General features: G+C 40.0%; 1 protein-coding gene across 12 annotated transcripts in view; it reads right to left on the bottom strand.

The window, feature by feature from the left end:
- PHF3 (PHD finger protein 3) overlaps nt 1-19,964 on the bottom strand; it is a 53,542-nt gene extending 33,578 nt beyond the window's left edge. For 2 of the 12 annotated variants that reach the window (XM_086745383.1, XM_086745386.1), the window contains exon 1: nt 19,748-19,883. Coding sequence is in view for 3 of the 12 variants with exons in the window: in XM_086745379.1 (XP_086601505.1) it covers nt 8,967-9,210 (244 nt within the window). In the remaining 9 variants the exon portion in view is untranslated. Of the gene's footprint in view, nt 1-8,966; nt 9,236-19,719 lie in introns of those variants that run through there. The other 10 variants (XM_086745382.1, XM_086745391.1, XM_086745379.1 and 7 more) reach the window with 9 other exon arrangements.
- Between the last annotated feature and the right edge of the window lie 1,878 nt (nt 19,965-21,842).

Genomic DNA, 21,842 nt, shown 5'->3' with positions numbered 1-21,842 from the left:
TTTAACCATAATTTTTTGTTACTGCATTGTATATCTAAGTTGACAGGAAAAGTGTATTTCCGGAAGCTACTGGCAGCTTTTACCTTCGAATCCACAGAGCCACCTTTACGCCTGTGTGTGTGTACATATATACACAGATACCACACACAAGCTGCAGCGGACTGATAATGTTAGTCTTACTCCGCTCATCCAAATGTTCCTTAATCACTTGCTTGCTATAAGCTACATACTGGGAAAAAGGACGCCTCAGCAAAAAGATTACATTTTAACTGCCCCATTAGACTTAATTTTCCCCTGAATATCTAATATTGGCCATTGTCCAAGAAGGAAAACTGAATCAGATGGACCCTCACCCTAAACTCTGGCCATACATTCTCATATATGTTCTCAAAGAGTATGTCCTCTCAACAGCTCTGCACTTTAGTATTAGCATTCTCATTACACAACATTCCTATACAACGTGGAACTAGTATTCAGGAATAGACTGTGACAAAAGAGACTCCTTTCAGATCCTCTTCTGTTTCTTCAGTGTAGAAGTGAACTACTAAGCTACTGAAGACAACATGATAAATAAAAACTACCCAGACAACTCCTGAAAAAGCTCTGGAGCAGATTCCAGGGCTGCCATTAGAGCCTTGGGTATTACAACGTTCTTGCTCAAGTTATTGACTTTACACACTCTCCTTTATTAATAGCAAAAGGGATACATTCAGTCTACTATTGACAGACAGTTTGAAGTATTAGAATTAAAGTATATTCATACTTACAAGACTCTGTGCTGTAGCTTTAATTTTACAGAGGAATTTGAAGCACAGAATCTTGCTAATTTCAAACCACCTGAGCTATAACTCAGCTAGTACAGCCCCATGAGGCCCCCGGATGAGGAGCATTCGACACAGACCCTGCTGGGAAGAGAAAAAGTGACAGAGAATAGTAATAGATACAGAGGAGACCAGGAAATTATATTATGAAAGGGAAGTGGAGGCAGAGAAACAGCACCAGGAAAAGTAAACCAACAAAAGCAAAACCAGACAGAACTAAAGAGACATAGATGATCTTTGTAATAAATACCTAAAGATTATATCAATAATAAATACTGAAATTAAGCTAGAAGGATAGAAGAAAGGAAAATATAAAGAAAAAACATATCTGAACGGAAAAGTTGTACACCAGTGTACAACTGAACAAGCTGCAAATAAGGAAAATATTAATCACGTTCAACATATTCATACTGGAAGAGGCACCACTGGCCTTTAACTTAATATTTTGAGTTTTTAAATACTCTATTTAAATTTTCAAATTATTGTGCTGTGCTACTGACTCATTTTTATATATGTTATACAATATAAGAGTAACATACAGCAAAAATAGTTTACTTGCAAATTTATAGTAAAATTTTTCATGCATGAAAACAAAAGCATGACTATTTTTTAATTCTTTAGCAATGTAAAATTGAGGAAAACAAGCCTTACTTGCTGGGGGAAGAGAGGAAGAGATGAAAACATCCCTAAAAACATCATAAAAGTCTCTAAAATTTATAAAACTTTGTTTTTATTAAGATACGACTTCCCTTGATTATCTTCAGCCAAAATTAGGCAGAAATATTCATTTTTTGACATATTGGTCAAGGTAAATCTCAAGTGCAGATATAAATTTCTTTTCTGTAGATGTTAGCCCTGATCTTCTTTTGCTTAGCTAACCACACGGAACAGAACTCCACTGTTGTTACTGCTTTGCATTGTTGTAAATGCTATGTCCACCTGAATCACTCTAACAGCAGAACGGAGCAAGTCCATGGCATATTCCATATTTTAATCCTACAAGCATCATAAATTATACGGGAATAGTTGAACATTTTTAAATTTCCACTATGTTATATTCGGATGACAAAATAAAAACCTAATGTTACATTTTAATGAACAGAACAGTAACAGTCTAAAGCAGTAACTAACATGTGTCTAGGTAAGCCTCACGAAGAGCTAATGAACTCTAGTAAAGCAACGAAACCTATATATTGATACTGAATCACTAAGTCTCAAGACTGTAAATGAAGACTGTATATTTTATACAAACACCTTTTTACTATTGACATTTGCAATGCATATGTTCAAGAAACAGAATTAAAAATGCTCAGTTAGGAAAAAATATACATTTTCAAGAGAAATTAGGTTATTGATGATACACCCTACATAAGAAAATACCAAATTCCAACTGTTTTACGAAAGTTCGCCTGTAAGCCTGTAACCTGTTTAACTGAGAATCTGCCTGCGAGTACCTTGTACTGACTGCCCAGTGCAAGAAATTAATCACAGTAAGTACCATGTGAAATACTAACTAATCATTTACTCCCATTCTCCATTATTCTCTAAATTGTAAAGAGGGATTTTTCCTGCCTGTAGAATAAAAACATATGAAAATCCATTAGGATTAATAATCTTAACACAGCATTTATTTTGACAGAGGACTAAATCTTCATTTTAAAAAAATATGGAGTTACATCACAAGGCTATTGATCTATGGTTCTTTAGCCATGGGAGCCTGTTATTTTGGAAATAAAGAGTAGTAAAGCACAAATTCCAACAAGAAAGTAAATATACAGTATTAAATTTAAATTAAATTATTTTATTAAGAAGAGAGTTTTTAGATGAGGTTTAACTGCCTGGCAAATCCTATTTCAGATACAGCCCCTCTCCATCCATAAAACTGACTCAAAGAAATAAATAACTAAAGTCTTCAGAAGGACCTAAAATGGGGAAAACTGGTAGTTTGTACAGAAAAGCATGCAAAATAAACATTCTCCAGGTTTTTTATATAGTACCAATACAGTAAATTTAAATTTTATACAAGAAAGTTACTACCTTGGTCACAAGACACTGTGCAACTGTTCACATGGACAGCTTGAAGGAAGGAAGGCATAAAGAGGTAAGAAGACTGAGAGAAACAATTACAGACCCAATTTTGGGTTGCAACCTAAAGGCTACATTCAAAATTACTTCATATGCAGGAGGAGAAAATATGTGGCTTCAGAGAAAAGAGCTTGAAATGGCTAACACAGTCGAACAGGACACTAGCTAAAGAAAGAAGTATTTGTAGTCAGAAAAACTGGTTTGGCTCCAAAGATTCAGCAGGTGATCACGATTTTAGCAGAGGTAATGCTGCTTTCAACAGCACTCATGCAAACACAGGCTAAAACTAGAAAGAATAGACTGCACTTGGGGGAAACACATTCCCAGTAGCAATCCAGAGGGACAGGGAAAAAAGGGCAATTAAAAAGATACACTCTTATAGGGTCAGTTTTCCTCACCATTTATGATAAAAACCTGATTTGATAAACATATCCATAAACTTAAATGGTTAAAATTTTTATTTTATTATGAAATCTAGAAATGTATCCAGATTATATGCAATTCAAATTCCATTCCCTCTATTACATATAAAATAAACCAAACTGCTCCACTACATGATATCCTGAAAAGCTACAGAATTCACGATAGCTGAGAAATACCAATTTCGTACGAACGCTGGTTATTTAGCTCACTGTAGCATGTGACCAGTCTGACCTGCAATGCTCACAAGCTTGTAAAATTAGTGGATAAGCTTCCAGCATGACTTCCAGCAAGAAATAACAGAACAAAACAGAAAACCTATCACTAGGGTGACAAGTGATGTCCCTCCAGTGTCTGTAGTGGGATTGGTACTAACATTATAATCAGTGACACAGGCAGTGGGATCGAGTGCACCCTTAGCATGTTCACCAGTGACACCAAGCTGAGTGGTGCAGTTGACACATCTGAGGGATGGGATGTCATCCAGAGGGAACTGGAGAAGCTCAAAAAGTAGTCTCATGCAAACCTCATGCGGATCTGTAAGACCAAGTGCAAGGTTCCTGCACATGGGTCGGGGCACCCTCTGGTATCAATACAGGCCAGGGGATGAAGGGATTGAGTGCAGTGCTGCTGAGAAAGACTTGAGGGTACTGGTGGATGAAAAGCTGGATATGAGCCATCAATGTGCGCTTGCAGTCCAGAAGGCCAACTGCATCCTGGACTGCATCAAAAGAAGCACGGCCAGCAGGCTGAGGGAGGTGATTCTGCCCCTTTACTCCACTCTCATGAGACATCACCTGGAGTAGTGCACCCAGCTCTGGAGCCCCCAACATAAGAAGGACATGGACCAGTTGGAGAGGAGGGCCACGAAGATGATCAGAGGGCTGGAGCACCTCTCCTATGAGGACAGGCTAAGAGGGCTACGATTGTTCAGCTTGGAGAAGAGATGGCTCCAGGGAGACCTTATAGTGGCCCTTCAGTACTTCAAGGGGGCTTATAAGAAAGACAGGGACAAACATTTTAGTAGGGCCTGTAGCAACAGGACAACAGGTAATGGTTGTAAACTAAAAGATTTAGACTAGATACAAGGAAGAAGTTTTTTACAATGGGAGTGGAACAGGCTGCCCAAAGAGGTGGTGGATGCCCCATCCCCAGAGACCTTCAAGGTCAGGCTGGATGGCACTCTGAGCAACCTGATCTAGTTGGAGATGTCGCTGCTCCTTGCAGTGGGGTTGGACTAGATGACCTTTAAAGGTCCCTTCCAAACCAAACCATTCAGTGATTCTATGATCTAAAAAGTTAAAAAAGGTGTTGCTCTCAAGAATTATGTCATATCCAAAACTTTACAGTTTCCAGTTCTGATCAGTGAATTACTCAGGAAAGGGGTGGAGGGGAAGAAAAAAAAGCAACCTCAAAACCACACATCCCACACACCCACACCACTCAAGCATTAAAGATACCCAAAAGTTGTTCTATATAAATCTACCCTCCTCTGTCAGTCATTCAGTTCTTGGAAGATCAGCCACTTGACCACACCAATGAACAGAAACACAGACACATCTAAAACATTATATGGGACACTTCTGATTGTTTCAAGAACTCAGGTTTCATTTAATTCTCAAAAGCCTAGTTTTGTCAAATTCTGTCCTTGAACTTGCAAAGAGAGTAGTTGTATCAATGTCCACTATTGACACTACGTCTTTCTGCTTTCTAGGACAGTAAATGACATCCATTACTGCTAAGCTCCTATAAGCTGCAGTGAATAATAAAACCTGTGAATAGCTTGTACTTTGATTCACTGAAATAACAGAAAACATCCTAACTGTGCTATAAGAGCAGCAATCTGCTCAGTTTAAGCCCACAAACCAGCAACCCAACTACACCTTTATAGTTTAGCACTCACTCCATAAACACATCCTAAAAGCATTTTGGCACAACAAAACATGTAACTGTTTCATCAAAGCTAAACAAGACAACCCTATTGTCTTACACAGTGGCAATTACAGAGCAAGCTCACCAAGCAGACAAAGTAGACCATGTCATCTAACTGAAGAAACCATTCAGATCTAGCATAAACTGGATTCAGGCCAAGACAAGAACATGAGACTGCTTTACTGGTACTGATCTAGTTCTTCCCATCAATAAACAGACAACAGGCATCCATTCTCATGCTTCTCGCTATTTGTCACACACCAGTACAGCTGACTATGAGATGGTCAGTATAAGAAGGACGTGGACCTGTTGGAGTAGGTCTACAGGAGGGCCACAAAAAATGATCAGAGGGCTGGAATATCTCTTCTATGAAGAAAGGCTGAGAGAGCTCGGGTTGTTCAGCTTGGAGAAGAGATGGCTCCAGAGACACCTTATTGTAGCCTTTTAGTACTTAAAAGGGGCTTACAAGAAAGACGGAGACAAACTTTTTAGCAGGGCCTGTTGTGACAGGACAAGGAGTAATAGTTTTAAATAAAAAGAGAGTAGATTCAGATTAGATATTATGACAAATTTTTTTACAATGAGAGTGGCAGAACACTGGAACAGGTTGCCCAGAGAGGTGGTGGATGCCCCATCCCTGGAAACATTCCAGGCCTGGTTGGATGAGCCTCTGAGCAACCTGATCTAGTTGGAGATGTCCCTTGTCCTTGCAGGGGGGTTGGACTAGATGACTTTTAAAGGTCCCTTTCAACCCAGACCATTCTATAATTCTGTGCTACCATCCTCCCCACGAGAAACATTTATAATCCAACTCTTGCATTTTCTGGGTAGATGCCTCTAATATGCAGTGATTTGAAATCAAACTTCAACTCACAAGTCTATGTGTTTCTGTCTTATAGACAGTACTGAACTGTTTAAAGGACATACAACCAATTGCTACCAGAATAGTCACATACAGTCAGATAACTGGTAACTCACCATGAAAAGAGCTTAGTATTAACAAAAAGCTTAGTTCACGGTGAATGACATGCAATACAAAGTTGAAAGCTGAGCAAGACAGATGTAATGTTGATGAATAATAACTTTGGATTAGGCCTATAAATACGTTCAACGAAAACTAATGTCAGTGCAACAGTAAGAAAAAGAGCAGAAAACAAATCCATACTCAAAACCAACTTAAGAGGAAGACAAAAGGGATTCTTAGGAAAAAAATCTGATCTCTGAAGTAAAGCAGAGAAAAACAATCCTGAGAAATTTGCCATGTGGGTAAGCAGACCTGAAATAAGTCTTTCTTAAAGCTTCTGCCACTTACAGGTACACATGTTCACAAAATAAATTTCATATTTAGAACACGGTACAAGTTCTGTGGGTTGAAGGTATATGATGATAGTATCTCATTTTGTGCATAGGTTTACAAATACTCATGAACTCTGCTCAAATCAGGCTTTCATAGAAGTATCAGTGAGCCATGTCTTCTGCTCCTCCATTTTATCTATGACACCAAGCACCATTTTAGCCAAATACCTCCTCATTCTACCCACTTTTACCTTCAACTCCTCAGCTTGCTCACAGCAATCAAATAAGCTGTAGCATGAAATTTTCACCACTTCAAAAACTGGACAGAACAGAGTACGTTTCAGTTATTCATGGAGCAGCAAACATGATCTATTCGTCCTTTGCTGGCCCTCTGAACTAATTTCTATTAGTATTTTACTCCTTTTTTTTTTTTTAAGCTGTTACACTGTCTAGGCAAAATAGTGTTTGAAGGCCTAAAATAAATTGAGGTAAATAAATTTGTGCCTCTGGAAAAAAATTAACTCTTCAGGAATGAAATCAAGAATTTAAGAAACACCACCATCTACCATTTCAGTATTGCCTAGGTCTTGCCCTGCTTAATGTAAATAGATAACAAATGTAACCAAACCTAGTAAAACCCCACTGAAAATACAGTTTTCTAAATACACTTCTAACCCTAGTGAAAAAGGTTAAGAAAAGAGCCAACAACGAATCATTCTGTTAGCATACTGCTCAATGTATTACAGAATAAATTCATAGCGTGATCCTACAAAGAGGAGGGAAAAAAAATAACTATAAGGATCATAATACAGCAAATTATCATTCTGTATGACACACCAATGGTGTTGTAGCTCTAAAGATATAAGGCAAGTTTTGTGCAGAGAGTTATGCTTTTTTCAGCATAAACCAAATCAGTTTTCATTCCCTTAGTCTGCAGAAAATCTGAAACTGTAACCTCCAAGTAAATGAGTTAGCTCTGTTATTTTAATGGACAGTAATCTTAAAAATCAACAGTGATTATTTAAGTATCAATAGTATTAATCATTGCACTGCTAATGCGCTCCTTGAGTCGGAGAAAAATGTGTCTAAAAGCCCCCAAAAGTCTCCTGGTAACTTCCAAAATATCTGTCTGTACCCTGAGTTAATTCAAAAATTTTAAATGCAGTATAGGCTTACTGGAGAATGCACAGGATGCACTGTAAAACAAGTATCTGCATCACTATTTTACTGTAAGGAAATAAAAAATTTAGAGAGGAAGAATTTGTTTCGGTTGTGTACATTCTACAGTCTTATGCACATTAAGAGTGACATAATTTTTTTTTTGGTGTGTTACAGACAAAAAGTGTAAGGATACAGACCATGGCAAGAATAAACAAAAATAGTAAGGATGGCCTCAAATAATGTTCTAGTAAACTAGTAAAAAGACCAAATATCTTGTTTTGACTTTGTATTTCACTTTTCCATTGCCTCAGTCAAAATCAGCTTTGATTTTCAGTTTTCCATAATGTAATACCACTTAATTCAGTGAACATGTGAATTTAGTCTCTTAGTAGAAATAAAATACATATTGTATCAGGAAATTATAGATTTTCAGAAACAATTCATAAAAGTTAATAGAAAAAAAAAATCAAATGTTGATATAATCAGTCATCTGCAGTAATCTAAAACACTTTTCAGTAATGAATATAATTTCTTTTAACTTCCAGTCAAATAAAAAAATTATTAAACAGAGTATATTTTTGTCTCTTACACCAAATTCAGTATAATTTTTCAACTATTCATCAATATAACTAATTTAGGAACTGGGTAATCCTTTTTTCTTTTTATCTTCCAAAACTACTCCACAAATCCTAAAATTATTTTTATTTAAAGCTTTTCTCTCCATTGGTTCCAGATCAGGTGCTTCCAAACAGTAAAACAGAATTGTATTATCAGTCCAGGGTTTTGTTTGAAGCCGACCACAGCAAAACACCCAGAATCCAGTATCAGCCCAGTATCCGAAGGCCTAGCACTAACCGAATAACCCTCAGGTCAGAACAGTAATTTGTGCAACTCTCATGCTGCTACTGCTAATCCAGAATCACTACATTTATTTGAAGACAACTAGCAACTTCACTGATCAGGAACAATACTTGCACTAAACAAATCACGACTTTAATTGGGAATAATTTACACGTACTGAAGACAAAGCCTAAATTACTTCTGTTCCAGATTAGGAACCTTCCTCTATTGTCACATGATGAAGTTAAAAGGAACTGCACATGGTTTACATGCCAGGCATGTAAGCAGCACAACAAAAAGGGCAGGAAGGAGACAGAAATCCCAAATCGTTATTTCTACATTACAAAAAAGGGTTGGTACTAGAGTATAACTGTTTTTCAAATTGTAATCTTAAAAAATTGTAACATTTACCTGTTGAACAAGGCATCTGGAAATTGGGATCATTGCTATCCAAAACAGGCAAACAGAACTGGGCACTTGCAGATCCTAGCATAGGATCCTTATCGCTGAGCATGTTCTTCAGCGAATCCTCTAAGACATTTTGACTTGTACTAAAATCCTCACAGACTTCATTCTCCGGGTTGGATCCTAGAAATAGGGCATCATCTAAGTGTTCAGTAGGAATTAAATGGTTAAATGTATCAACTATATCCATGAAGACTCCTGTGTGTCTTTCAGCCCTATAGAAAGACAAGAAAAATACCATAAGAAAATAAGCTACAAATTATAAAACACCTAAGAAACCAGCAAATTGTTTTGGCTGTTGTGTTTTATAAAGAATGCTTAAGGTATTTTAGAATTGTGACAAAAGAAAAAATCTGCTTATGACTTAGTATGGCCCACTGCATATGTAAAAATCAATTCTCTAACTGATCATTTTTAAAAGAGATCTCATGCTAAGTTAATATAACTTCTGCTATCAGCATCAAAGTGCTGCCACTTCTACAAAGTGTGTATAACAAGGGTTAACTAAAACATTTCCTTTCTAAAATTTGTTTAAACCTTGATCAGTCCAAGGGGGTAGGACACCAGAGGGACGGGGCAATAAAAAACAAGAAAACCTGGTTAGCAGCACTGAGATATCCATCTTCTTTTACATTTAAATGTAAAAATGTGAAGTCAGCTTACACTAACATCAGTGGAGCTGATAAAGCTCAGGAGCCTGCCTTACTAGGCTCAAAAATGAGAAGGACTATATTTCCGTTCATAAAGGAACTACCAAATACTCCATAGCAAGGAACTATTTTTAAGCAGCAAGCCCTTATCTCTATTATTTTTCACCTATCATTACGTCTAATAAAATTACAGAAATTGTATACGAAAATCTAACCTCAATCAAGTATATCAGAATTCTGAGGTGGCTTCAGAAGGGCCAGGAGCCTTTTAGGAATTTCAATTTTGAAGTAGTTTAGGTAAAACTTAAGGAATCATAATCAAAGATGGCACTTACACTTTACAAGAAGGGATTCCCTATCTAGATCACTTCTTTGTGATACAGCAGAAACGCAACTATTGTAGCAGAGATTCAACTAATAAGAATGTATAACTACACAACAGAATGGAAAAAAAAAAAAGACAGCAAAATGTTTCTTCAGAAGTTTAGCACAAGAATACAACTAAAAGTGAAGAGAGATAATTATAATAAATATGGTCACGGAGGCAAGGAAAATGGAGTAGTGCGTGGCTTAATTTGGCATACAGGAAAGTCTGGGAGACCAGTTTTGACACACACAAAGCTGTTCAAGCTTTTGGAAACAGAAGAGAAAAAAAAAAAAAAAAAAAAAGACATATATTCTCTCTCCCGGTCCTTCCTTCATCAACCTCCTCCCACACACTAGACAGAAATATTTTGAATGACTGCATTAAGTAAAGGAAAAGTGAGATTTAGAGTTTGTAGTGCTTGAATTACTTTCTAGATCCCTAATCCAGCAACCTGACACTAAATAAATCCAGTACCTACTCATGCTTACTAGAGCAGTAAGTATGCTTCCTTATGCACATTAATGGGAAAAATTCTAACCATACACATGTAAGAGCTCTGCTACAATTTCAACCCTATTTAACAATTTATTTAATTTCACTAATTTACAAAAATTACAAGTGAGCATGAAAAACATTTCTTTCTTTTTTTTTTTTAAATGACAGTCTTTCTTCCTTCTACCATAGGGCAACTCATAAGAAAATGATAGCCAGATACGGTACTAAATCTTTGCACAGCATGGTGTTTTTACAGAATCTACACACTAACCATGGTCAAACGCACAATGTCCTACTGACCAAACAGCCAGCAAGAAGGAAGGTCAGGCCAAATCAGGTGCATTTAGTAAGCAGGTAACAGTCTTACAGCAGCAAGTATTTGAAAGCTCTACACCAAAAAATGGACTATTTTTATCAAGCAATGCAGTGTACTTACATATACAACGCCAACTACCACCTATAGCAGTTCACACTCATTTCACAGTTGTCAAAATAATTTCCAAATTTGGCAACAAATAAAGCAGCAAACCACAAGAGCAAGTGCTATGCTGCACTGTATGATCTGTTTTTATTATACCATGTAGTTACAACAATCTGATTCCATACAGGATAAACTACAACAGCTGCAGCAGTACAAGGAAAGAAAATAATTATAAATGCCCCAATCCAGTATTTTAAAACACCTTCCTGTAAGGACAGGTTTTTTTTCATATTAGCAGCATGACATGCTAGAGGGAAGGGATGCCATCCACAGAGATCTTGACAGGCTGGAGAGGTGGGCCCGTGCAAACCTAATGAAGTTCAACCAGGCCAAGTGCAAGGTCCTGCACATGGGTCATGGCAATCCCAGGCACAAATACCGGCTGGGCAGAGAATGGATTGAGAGCAGCCCTGAGGAGAAGGATTTGGGGGTACTGCTGGATGAGAAGCTCAACATATGCAGGCAATGTGCGCTTGTCGCCCAGAAAGCCAGCCACATCCTGGGCTGCGTCAAAAGAATCATGGGCAGCAGGTCGAGGGAGGTGATCCTCCCCCTCTACTCTGCTCTCATGAGACCCCACCTGGAGTACTGCATCCAGCTCTGGAGCCCCCAACATAAGAAGGGCATGCATCTGTTGGAACAAGTCCAGAGGAGGGCCACAAAGACAACAAGAGGGCTGGAGCACATCTCCTACAAAGACAGGATGAGAGAGTTGGGGCTGTTCAGCCTGGAGAAGAGAAGGCTCCAGGGAGATCTTATTATGGCCTTCCAGTACCTGAAGGAGGCCTACAGGAAAGATGGGGAGAGACTGTTCAGTAGGGCCTGTTGTGATACGACAAGGGGTAATGGTATTAAAATAGAGGGAGGTAGACTCAGATTAGACACTAGGAAAAAAAAATTTTACAATGAGGGTAGTTGAAAACAGGTTGCCCAGAGAGATGGTGGATGCTCCATGCCTGGAAATGTTCAAGGCCTAGTTGGAAGAGTCTCTGAGCAACCTGATCTAGTCGGGGATGTCCCTGCTCCTTGCAGGGGAGTTGGACTAGATGGCCTTTCAAGGTCCCTTCCAGCCCAAACCATTCTATGATCACACTAGCACAAGACTAACAGACACCGGATAAAATTATGGTGAACCCTGACACTAACAATTGCCAATAACACTGCAGTAGAACAGCCATGAATTACTGCAATAAACCTTTTGTACTCAGTATTAAAACATAAAAGAGTGGCAGGGGCTTTGAACACATTTACAACAATATATCTCAAGGTTTTTTCTGGACAGGAGAACATTTATATAATTGTTACTCAAACATGGCTGTTACCAGAGCAGCACTGATCACTCCATTAAGAGAAGAGTTAAACAGCAAAGCTCAAGCAGTACCTTAGCCCTTGCTACACAAATTAACCTCTATCTTCAGCAATGGGATGAAAAAAAGAATACCTACAGTTTTGCAAGACTACTATGCAGCCATTCAGAATACCAAAAAGCACCTCAAAATGACTGTCAAAGCAACTATACATGCAACGGCCACAGCCACCTTCAATGGCACCTAACCAGCTATTAGAGAAAATTACAGCGGGATTTTATCGAAAGCTTTATTTCTGGAGCATGAATCTATGTTCAAGTATAATTTCTTAAAAATTTTGCATCAAAAAGTCATTGTAAGGATACAGAGTGGTTTTGCATAAAAATCCTACCATCACAAAAATCTAAGATTAAATTATTTATGTTCTACATTTTTTAAAACAGTTAGAGAAGTTATATCATTAAAGTACATGGAATCAGAACTTTGCTCTACCTAGTTCAAGAAAATACTGTTCAATTCTTTCCACAACTTATACAGGACCAAGTTTAGAAAAGTATTTCTAGCATTGTTACATCGCTAGATTAACTATCACATGAAGTGTAGAATATGTGGGGACTGACAATGAAATACACACTTCCTGCTAGACAGCTGATTGCTAGGAACAGCTGCTACAAAAAAAAAATTCTTCCCTTAAACAATGCCTAAAGCATATGAATTTTGAATGGCTTATTTTGCATTTGAAACACTTTGAACACTAGGAAAAATAGCCAGAGGTATAGGTAAAACACAGTTTTGTTTTTCATGGCCACTTATTTCCAAAGATAACTCCGACTGCTCAGAGGAGGAATACATTGTTCCCCTGGAAAACAGCTGTGTCCTCCACTTGAACCCTAAAGGCCAGTGGCTTGGTATCACTCACAGCAAAACTCCACATACCAAGTGCACTCCCACTGCACCATAATTCAGAGGTGTTTTCCCACTAGGTAGTTAATTAGAAGCAACAGAATATGAAAAGTCTCATCTATGGGGAAACCACTGAGAAGAGGAGCATTCATTAATGAGGTAAAAGAGCAAATGACAGAGGAGGAAGCCCCAGTTAGGTTCAGTCTGGACAGTCGTGAAATTTCTCCCATCCACTGGCTTCTGAAGCATCCAGGGCATGTACTGAGACTGCTACAGCACAAAGCACAGGAAGATACAGGAGTGTGGCTGCAATGAGATCTGACCATTAAGAAAAGCTAAAGGTGTAGAGTATTCTCCTCAATTCCTTAAATAAAGTACATTTCTCTTACACTTTTGAGACTGATTTGTTTCAATCAGCTCCCCGCTGTAACAATAGGTACTCATAGAAGTAACCCACCGAATAAAATCTGTCATTATTAAGTAATCCATTACTAAAAACAACCCTGTTAAAGATAACAAGTGTGACAGTTAAACACAAATTACAGAATTTCTCCCACATTATGTTTAGCATAAAACCTCTTCATGCTCTCAACACAGTTTTCTTTTTCACTGAGTCTTTCAGCTTATAAAACTAATTTCTTCAGTTGTTGAATTGGTTTAATTAGTTTAAGTTAGGTATGTCAGAATATTGACCTAAATCCCAACAAATACTGATATGAATTAAACATGCTGTAGGACCTGATATGGCAGATTTTTCTCTTATCCCCATTTACTACTTTTTCATTACATTTCTGTCAGCTCTAAATGACTTTAAAATATTAAGAGATAAATAGCCAGAACAATCACTTGCTAAGAAAAGAAACTGAGATCTCAAACTGGCATAGTCATTCAAACTAATCTTAGAGGGGAAGGGAGACTAACATCTGAACAAGAGGTACTGTACATCTTCAAGATTTCTCATTGTTTAGTTTGCTTGTAAAAAAAAAAATACTTCAGTTTCAGTTATATTATTTTCTTATCAGAACAGGGCAAAACAGTTTAGCACAGATATCCAACTGCACCAGTACATCTCTACCATCTTATCTAAAATCCACTTCAGGTAGAGGTGATGACAAATTGTAATATACCACTAGAAATTCTGAGTGTTTCTTAGCTGACGTACAGGCCAAGCATACTCTGTCTTTGACTGCATTCTAAATTGTCTCCCTTAAACACCACGTATGTGCATGCATTTAATTTTCCAACTACATATTTGGATTTTTATTACATATATTTGTCTTGATACATAAAGGAAAATAATAAAGCATGTTTTATTCAGTTTTAATAGTGTACCTACACCATTTATTTTAGTAAGCAGAAGTCAGATTTCATATTTTTAAGTAACATTCACTGCCATTACTTTCTCTCCTCCCCTCTCTGCCTAAGGGGTGACTTCCATATTAGCTTATATTTTAAATTTTAGAATATAAAATAGAAGTTCCTGTATTTTTAACAACTGGGAATTAAAAAAAAAAAATTGTTTATGAAAATCTTCAGAAGCCGGACTTTGGAAAAAAATAAAATATTTCTACAAAGAAATTCAACAAGAAAAGTTTACTAAATTGGGAGCAAGGCAGCGGGGGAAATCTGAAGGAACTTAACCAAAGGAAGAAAAAGCTCACATTGCTTATTTTGGACACTAAAAATCCTAGATGTTGAAGATCCTATGTACTTTACTGACCTACCTGAATCAGCAAGTCTGAAGCTGCTGAAGATCACATAGTAACATTACAATTCCTTCCATTTCAATTACGTACCTTTCTGAATAGTGTCTCTTGCTTGCAATTCACTGAATTTGGCTACTGTTCTTAAATCTAGTTATTGACTGGACTGCAACACTCAAAATGTAAGACTTTGTTGTCCTGTAAACATCTTTCCTCAGCTTAAGCATGTCAAAGGACTGAGAGCAACAACTAGTCATAACAGTGACAGACTCCATTAAGAAAAACCATATTATGTTTATTTTTTCAAGTACCAGTAATAAACACTCATCAGAAAAGCATACAAAAGGAACAGAGCTATTTGGATGAATAGCACCTTACATGTCAAACGGGAAAAGCTGACTCAGCACTGACACAGAGGAATCAAATAATAAGTAACAATAACTGACAAGAACTTTTCAGCAAAAGAGGGAAATTGCACCTTAATTGACACGAAATTAGGTAACAACACAGCCAGTAAAAAAAAAAAAAAAAAAAAAAAAAAAAAAAAAAAAGTCCCTTGCCTGAGTCTTTTGGTAATTACTGTACCTAAAAAGAGCATTCAAGGCATCAAACGCCTATCTTTGTTCCCCAGAGCTGTGATGTCAGACCACCCCATGTGCTCACTGATACCTGGACACTTCAAACTCACCTACCAATCCATGTTGCTTCGAAGTGCTGATGCTAAGCACAGGCAAGTTTTACTATCATCCTTCCCTTTTCTTTATACAAAACGTTAAAGTTTAAGGTCACAAGCACCTAACTGAAAATTAATGCTAAGCTGCCATGTGACCATGACTTCAGCACTAGAAGCTGCATTCATTCTTACAGCATTTATGGATACTACAGCACCAAAAGCCACAATCGAGACTCAGGTCCTCTGTACTAACAGATTTTGGCCAACAGAGCTCACAGTCTAAATGCATCACGGGATAAAAAAGGAAATCAATACCAGACAGTGCATCCTGGTAAGAAACCCTCAACTTCGCAACTCTCATGCCAATGCACTTTCTACACTGATTCACACTGGCTCAAATGCCATCATCCAGTGCAGTCTTCAAGAATCAAATTAACTGATTTATGAGTATATGAGTTGCAACATAGCCACATAAATGTGTTCAGAACTGTTAAAGAAAATTTCCATGCACTTTTTCAAAAAGGGGATACAATACTTGGATGGAATATGGTTTGCTGAGCCCTTGATAACAGTAAAATTTGATCTCTTTCACCCACCTCCCGTGAAACAGGACACTGTCAAAGACCTGCTTAACAACAGAAACATCAGTATTGCTGTAAAGGAGGCCCAGGTACACTGACAAAGCTGTACATCAGAAACATCAACCTGTAAGTATTCATATGCCACCTGCTCCCTCATGTAAATCCCTTATTTATTATTTTAATTCCTCAATTAAAGATCTAGCTTTTAGTGCCACCAAAACCAAAGCCCTGCCACACATCAAAGAACACGAACTGTAAATTTGAGCATTTAATTCACTCTTAACCAGCTCTTCTGTACTATTTATGTGTTCCACTCACCCTAAAGTCTTGAGATACCAATTGACCCAAATCTTATCACCCTGCTACTGAAATCTCAATAGTCTGAAATACCAAATAATAATCACATCCCAAAAATCTATCTATAAGCCGAAGGTATATGCTGTTCCCCTCCCTTACTACTTGCTATCACAATATTTGAAAGAAGGCTAGACAGCTCAAGATATTTTCTTTATTAAACATTCACTATCCAGAAGTATTACACTCACCAGACAGAACTGTACCTCATTTTAGTGAACACAAACGTAAATTTCAAATTAAGGATTTAACAATAAGACAAAAAAAATGCAGAAAAACTATAGAAAACCCTTTTCTTAATCATTCAAGATCAAACTACTATATTACAGAAAACCAACTTAACAGTTCTCTTCAGAAAAGAGCAACCTCTCCTCAAAAATAATACATTCTCCACCCTCACTTTACAACTAGAATAGGCAAAAAGTGCTGCACTAGAAGTTGTGCTCTGTGACAAAATGCCTTGACGTTGTGAAATCTTTCAAATCTATTTTATAGACTGTTTTCCTTTGCTGGACTGTCTCATCAACGAATATTCTTGAACTACACCAAAAAAGTTAAGGATAATCAAGGACTATAAATTATTTTACTCATTTCTCCATCACTGCATATACCCTTGGAATTTTTAAGCTCACTACCAAGACACATTTCCCTGAAAAGAAAAGACAAAGATTCTTTCTCCATCACTACAGCTATGTTCTTCAACTATTTTCCACCCTCAAGTTTCTCAAGAATTGTTTCAAGTATTTTCAGCTTGAACATAGTATAAGTGTTAAGCTGTGTAACAGTTACACTGATTATTTGTCAGTCACACCAAACAAAATTATTTCATTTATAACACCTTTTGAATTTGTCAGTGTCTCTCTTACAATGATTCATTTGGAAACACACATTAGAATTTGGGTTTGGTTTGGTTTTTTTTTTTCAGAAATATTTAGAAGCTTAGCGACTAAGCCTCATGAAGTTTTCCACAGAAACATACCATCATCCATCACGCAGCTATATTGACACTACTCAAGCAGATTTCACAAGCTGTCTGTATTTTTCACTTTTTGCTGCTATGTAACAAACACTCATATCCTAATTTAGTGGACTTGGTCATTGCTACTTCATACTATTACCTTTCAAAAACATTCCCTTCCCATAAAAAAAGAGTTTCTGACATAATATGCCAGAACAATATCATAAACCAACGAAAGTTTATTACTTCCTACAAAAAAAATTATCTCTTCCTTAGTATTTTTATGGCTTGGATTTAAGAATATTTAAGTTGAGTAGGGAAAACTAATTTTCTTAAAATACAAACTTCCATTAAAATAACAGACAAGAACTATTTCAGATAGCATACATCAGCTCAGCTCTTTGCACAATATTAGTAGTATCTACACCATGAGGCAGAGCTAAGCCTTCTAAAAAGAGGTCACAGAAGTATGGCAGATAATAATTACCAACTTTTTTAGAGCTTTTGCTTTTTCAGAAACGCCACTGTGTTGAATTACTTCATTTAACTATACTGAGTTGGATCTAGCCCACATGGTTTGTAGTTATGTGCCTTTTCAGCTGCTTGAAATTCATGAAGGTTTGCAAATGTAAAACACACATAAAAACCAAACAAGTAAGTAAAAAGCAATGACAGCTGAAAACATTTAGATTTTCAGAACTCCATTTTTATATGTATAATCTTTAAAGCTAACTACAGAAACTAAAAGCAGAAGCTACTTGGTAAAGGAAAAAGAAAGCTGAGTAGCAGTTTCATTGTGGACCACACACTAAGTGTAAGGACCACTCAAAGTTAAATTATTCCAAGAAATAGAAAATCCAAATTTTCAAGATCTCCCTTACAGCGTGTCCTGAACTTTAACAGATCAATTTATTAAGCAAAATAAATCACGAATTAGTGGTGTTAAAGAGATGCCATATGTTTACCATCCTTACATTTAATCCTACAACATTTCCACTGTTTAGCGATGCTAGCATCCCTTTTTATAAAAGCAAACATATAGAAGTTATATAACGGATTAACAGCCACATAAAAGACAACACCACTACTACAATTTGTATGGTAAACCCATTGTCATCCCATTCCCTTCCACACTTTTATGCTTCATTCTACAGACTACTACTAGTAACTCAAGGTACACTGCACAGAGAGACTGCTCTTTGAAACTCTCACCTCATGGCTATAAAAAGTCTCCATTGGGCAGACGATCTAGAAACCTCACTCACAATCCCATGAACGATAACTCTTGTAAAGCTTTATAGATATTAATTACTTGCATTCCAGTAGCAAGCAAGAAGCACGGACACATTGTCTCAGAAAGAGCATCTCATCCAAGAATAGAATCTGGCAGTACGACCAGGTAACTGAATCCCCTGGGTACTGCCAATGACCACATTTTCTGCCACGCTTTCAACAGTGGGTACTATACAGAAGAGTTAAACACAGAAATTGTTGATGATGCTAAGTTTGAGAGATGGGAGGAGGAGCCCGGAACAGGTCAGACCAATAGCAGGAAGAACAGCAGGGTCTAACTTGGTGTTTGTTCCTCAGGTTTGTATGGGGCAAGAAGGCATCAGCGACTCAAGATGTGGGAAGGGACAAGCCCTGCCAACAAGGGACAAGACCTAGTCAACGCGGGGCGGTGCTGAAAAGCGAGCAGCAGCACGGATGCAGGCAGGGAGCCTGCGGCAGGGTCCCGTACGAAGGCCGAGGCAGGCGGGGACGGGAGAGGCCGCCGCAGGCAGCGAGGTCGGGTCCTGATGGCGGCAGGGCGAGGAGCCCGGGACCCGGCCGGTTCGGGGCCCGCAGGGCGCAGCCGCCGCAAGGTCAGCGCCAGCGCCGCGGGGCCGCGCCCGGGCGGAGCGCGGCAGCCGGGGCTCGGCCGAGGGGCACCCCCCGGGCCCGCCGCCAGAACGCGGGCCGCCTCTCCACAAGGACCGGCGGTGTCGGTGCCGGTGCCGCCTGCGTGCCCAACCCGTCCCGGCGGCGCCGCGGCGGAAGCAGGCCGCGTCCCACCCCCGCCGACCCGCCGCACTGGGCCCCGCCGCCAGGCCAGGCCAAGCCAGGCCGCGGCCCCGCCGCGGTAGGCCCAGCCCTGCCTGGCCCAGCCGCCCGCCGCGCCCCGGCGAAGGCTGGGCGAGGTCGCGCAACGCGGCGGGCCCCTCCACCCTCCCCCTTCCGCCTTTACCTGCCGCGGCCCGGCGGCGGTCACTCACCCTGCTCCGCCGCCCAGCGCTGCCCCGGAGCCGCGGAGGAAGGAGTCGGCAGCCGCACCGAAGGAAGAGAGAGCGACCACGCACAGCCCCGCGGCCTGTGGGAGCGGGGGTGCGTGTAGGCTCCCCCCCAACCCCGGCCCAGGTGGTCCCGGTCCGGCCTGGCTCGGCTCGGCTGGCGGTGCCGGCCGCGTGCCCGCTGCCCCGTAGGCGCGCCCCCGCGGCGTCAGGCGAGCGGCGCCGCGCCGGGCCCGGCCGCTCACGTGACGGCGCTCTTTACGGGGGACGGGGGGGGGGGAGCGGGCAGGCCACTGCGCAGGCGCCGGGACGGGTTGGGCTTGGGGCGGCCGGGAGCGAGGCGCCGGTGACGCGAAGCAACGGGCTGGGCCGGGCCGGGCCGGGCCGCAGAGGGGTGTCCGTTGTGTCCTGTGCCGCCTGTGGCCTCTTCCCGGCGAGACCCGCCGCCCCGTGACACAGCTGCGCTTACAGCTCCCTGCCGCGCCAGGCCCCACGAAGGCCCTGCCGCCGGACCCGGCCTCTGTGGCTCACCCGGAGGGGTCCGGGACACCCTCGCCGGGTCTGGGGGGAGTGGGTCGAAGCGCTTGGGTGGCGGCCCCGCGCCGCAGGGCCGTGCGCCTGACAGGCCTCGCCCTACGGGTCGGTGGAGGGTGGCTGGGAGGGACGGCGGGCTTTCCCCTTCACCCCGGGGGCCGGGGCTGCGAGCGGCTTGCCTGATGCCGCTTCGAGGGGGGCCTGTCAAATTCTGTGGCCTTCATCTGCAAACAGCAGCTGCCAGCCTCCTCGGCACAGGCCGTGTGACACAGCCTGCTGTTTGTCCGTTCCTGGTGTGCACCGGCAGCCTTGGGCAGAGCCTTCAACTCTCGATGTGCCAGGTTCTCAGTTACTACAGGCTGAACTGGAACAGTCTCCAGAGCCTGTCAGTCCGAGGGAGATATGTGTTGCCTCTTGGCATGTGCATTTTCTCCTTGGCCACCTCTTTTTCTAGTAACAATTTTTCCACGTGCGTTGTAGGTACCAGTGGCTCACATTCACACAAATCCCCACCGAAGGGCCTTTTATGATGTGGGTTTATCAGGTCAGCAGAATCTGAAGTAATTTAGCATCTCCATAATGTCATCTAAGAAAATACTCTTTCTAGTTGGTGTTACAGCGTTAAGTGCAACATATGTTATTCTTCTTTCAGCCAGATGGCTAGTATTGAATGCAGTACTGGGGTTTTATTGCATATACCAAGTTTCAAATTAAATACACCCCCAAAAGAGAAACAGATTTTGAACATTTTTTCTAACGCTTAAATTGTCGTGTGAATGACCATAGAGTAACACTGCCTTTATGTATTCCTCATACTCTGTAATGAAATGCAAACATTTTGTGATGTCAGAAAAAAAAAGAATTAACAAAAAGGTGAGGAGGTTAAATTGTTTTTCCTTTTGTTTCTTTTTTTTTCAATTCTGTTTTGAGTCTTTTTGAGATGCATGTTCTCTAGGGCCTTCTATGGTGCCATAAAGGCTGAAATACATTAAATATTTCTCTTTGTGCCATCACAGTAAGAAAAGAAGCTTTAAATTGAAGGCATCGTGACATGGTGACATTTTCAGCCACTGCACAGGGTAGTTGCAACAAGACTGTACCTTTGAAGCAGAACACAGTTTTTAACCCACTGAAACTTTTTTTCTCTCTGTCCTTCTTAAGTCACCTTTATGCAAATCACCACAACTTTTTTCTCCAATTTTCTTCCTGTGCTTTCCCAGTTTCAGAAACTCTCTTTCCTCTCCAACACAAGCATCTTTAAAAAAATACTACCTTCTTATGATGGCACAGAACTGAGCTACTGGGCTGACTGCACTAATTTCTTCAAAGGCTTTTTAGGCACAATCTTTCAACAAGGCGCTAAGCCTGTGATATATTGTCAAGATTCTACTAAGAAATGAAATTACTGTCTAACATGAAATTCAGTTAAACACATTTGCATCCCACCGCATTGCACAAATTTTCCGGCATTCAGCCATTTTGATCTCATTACTTTTGACACAAGCACCAGACAAAGCGCTGCTAGTAATCTGATCATTGTTCATTG

This window comes from Chlamydotis macqueenii, chromosome 3 (assembly GCF_036417535.1).
Source record: "Chlamydotis macqueenii isolate bChlMac1 chromosome 3, bChlMac1.mat, whole genome shotgun sequence".
Classification (NCBI taxonomy): domain Eukaryota; kingdom Metazoa; phylum Chordata; class Aves; order Otidiformes; family Otididae; genus Chlamydotis; species Chlamydotis macqueenii.
Note: the sequence above shows the minus strand (reverse complement) of the source record. Positions and strands in the feature narration are given on the sequence as shown.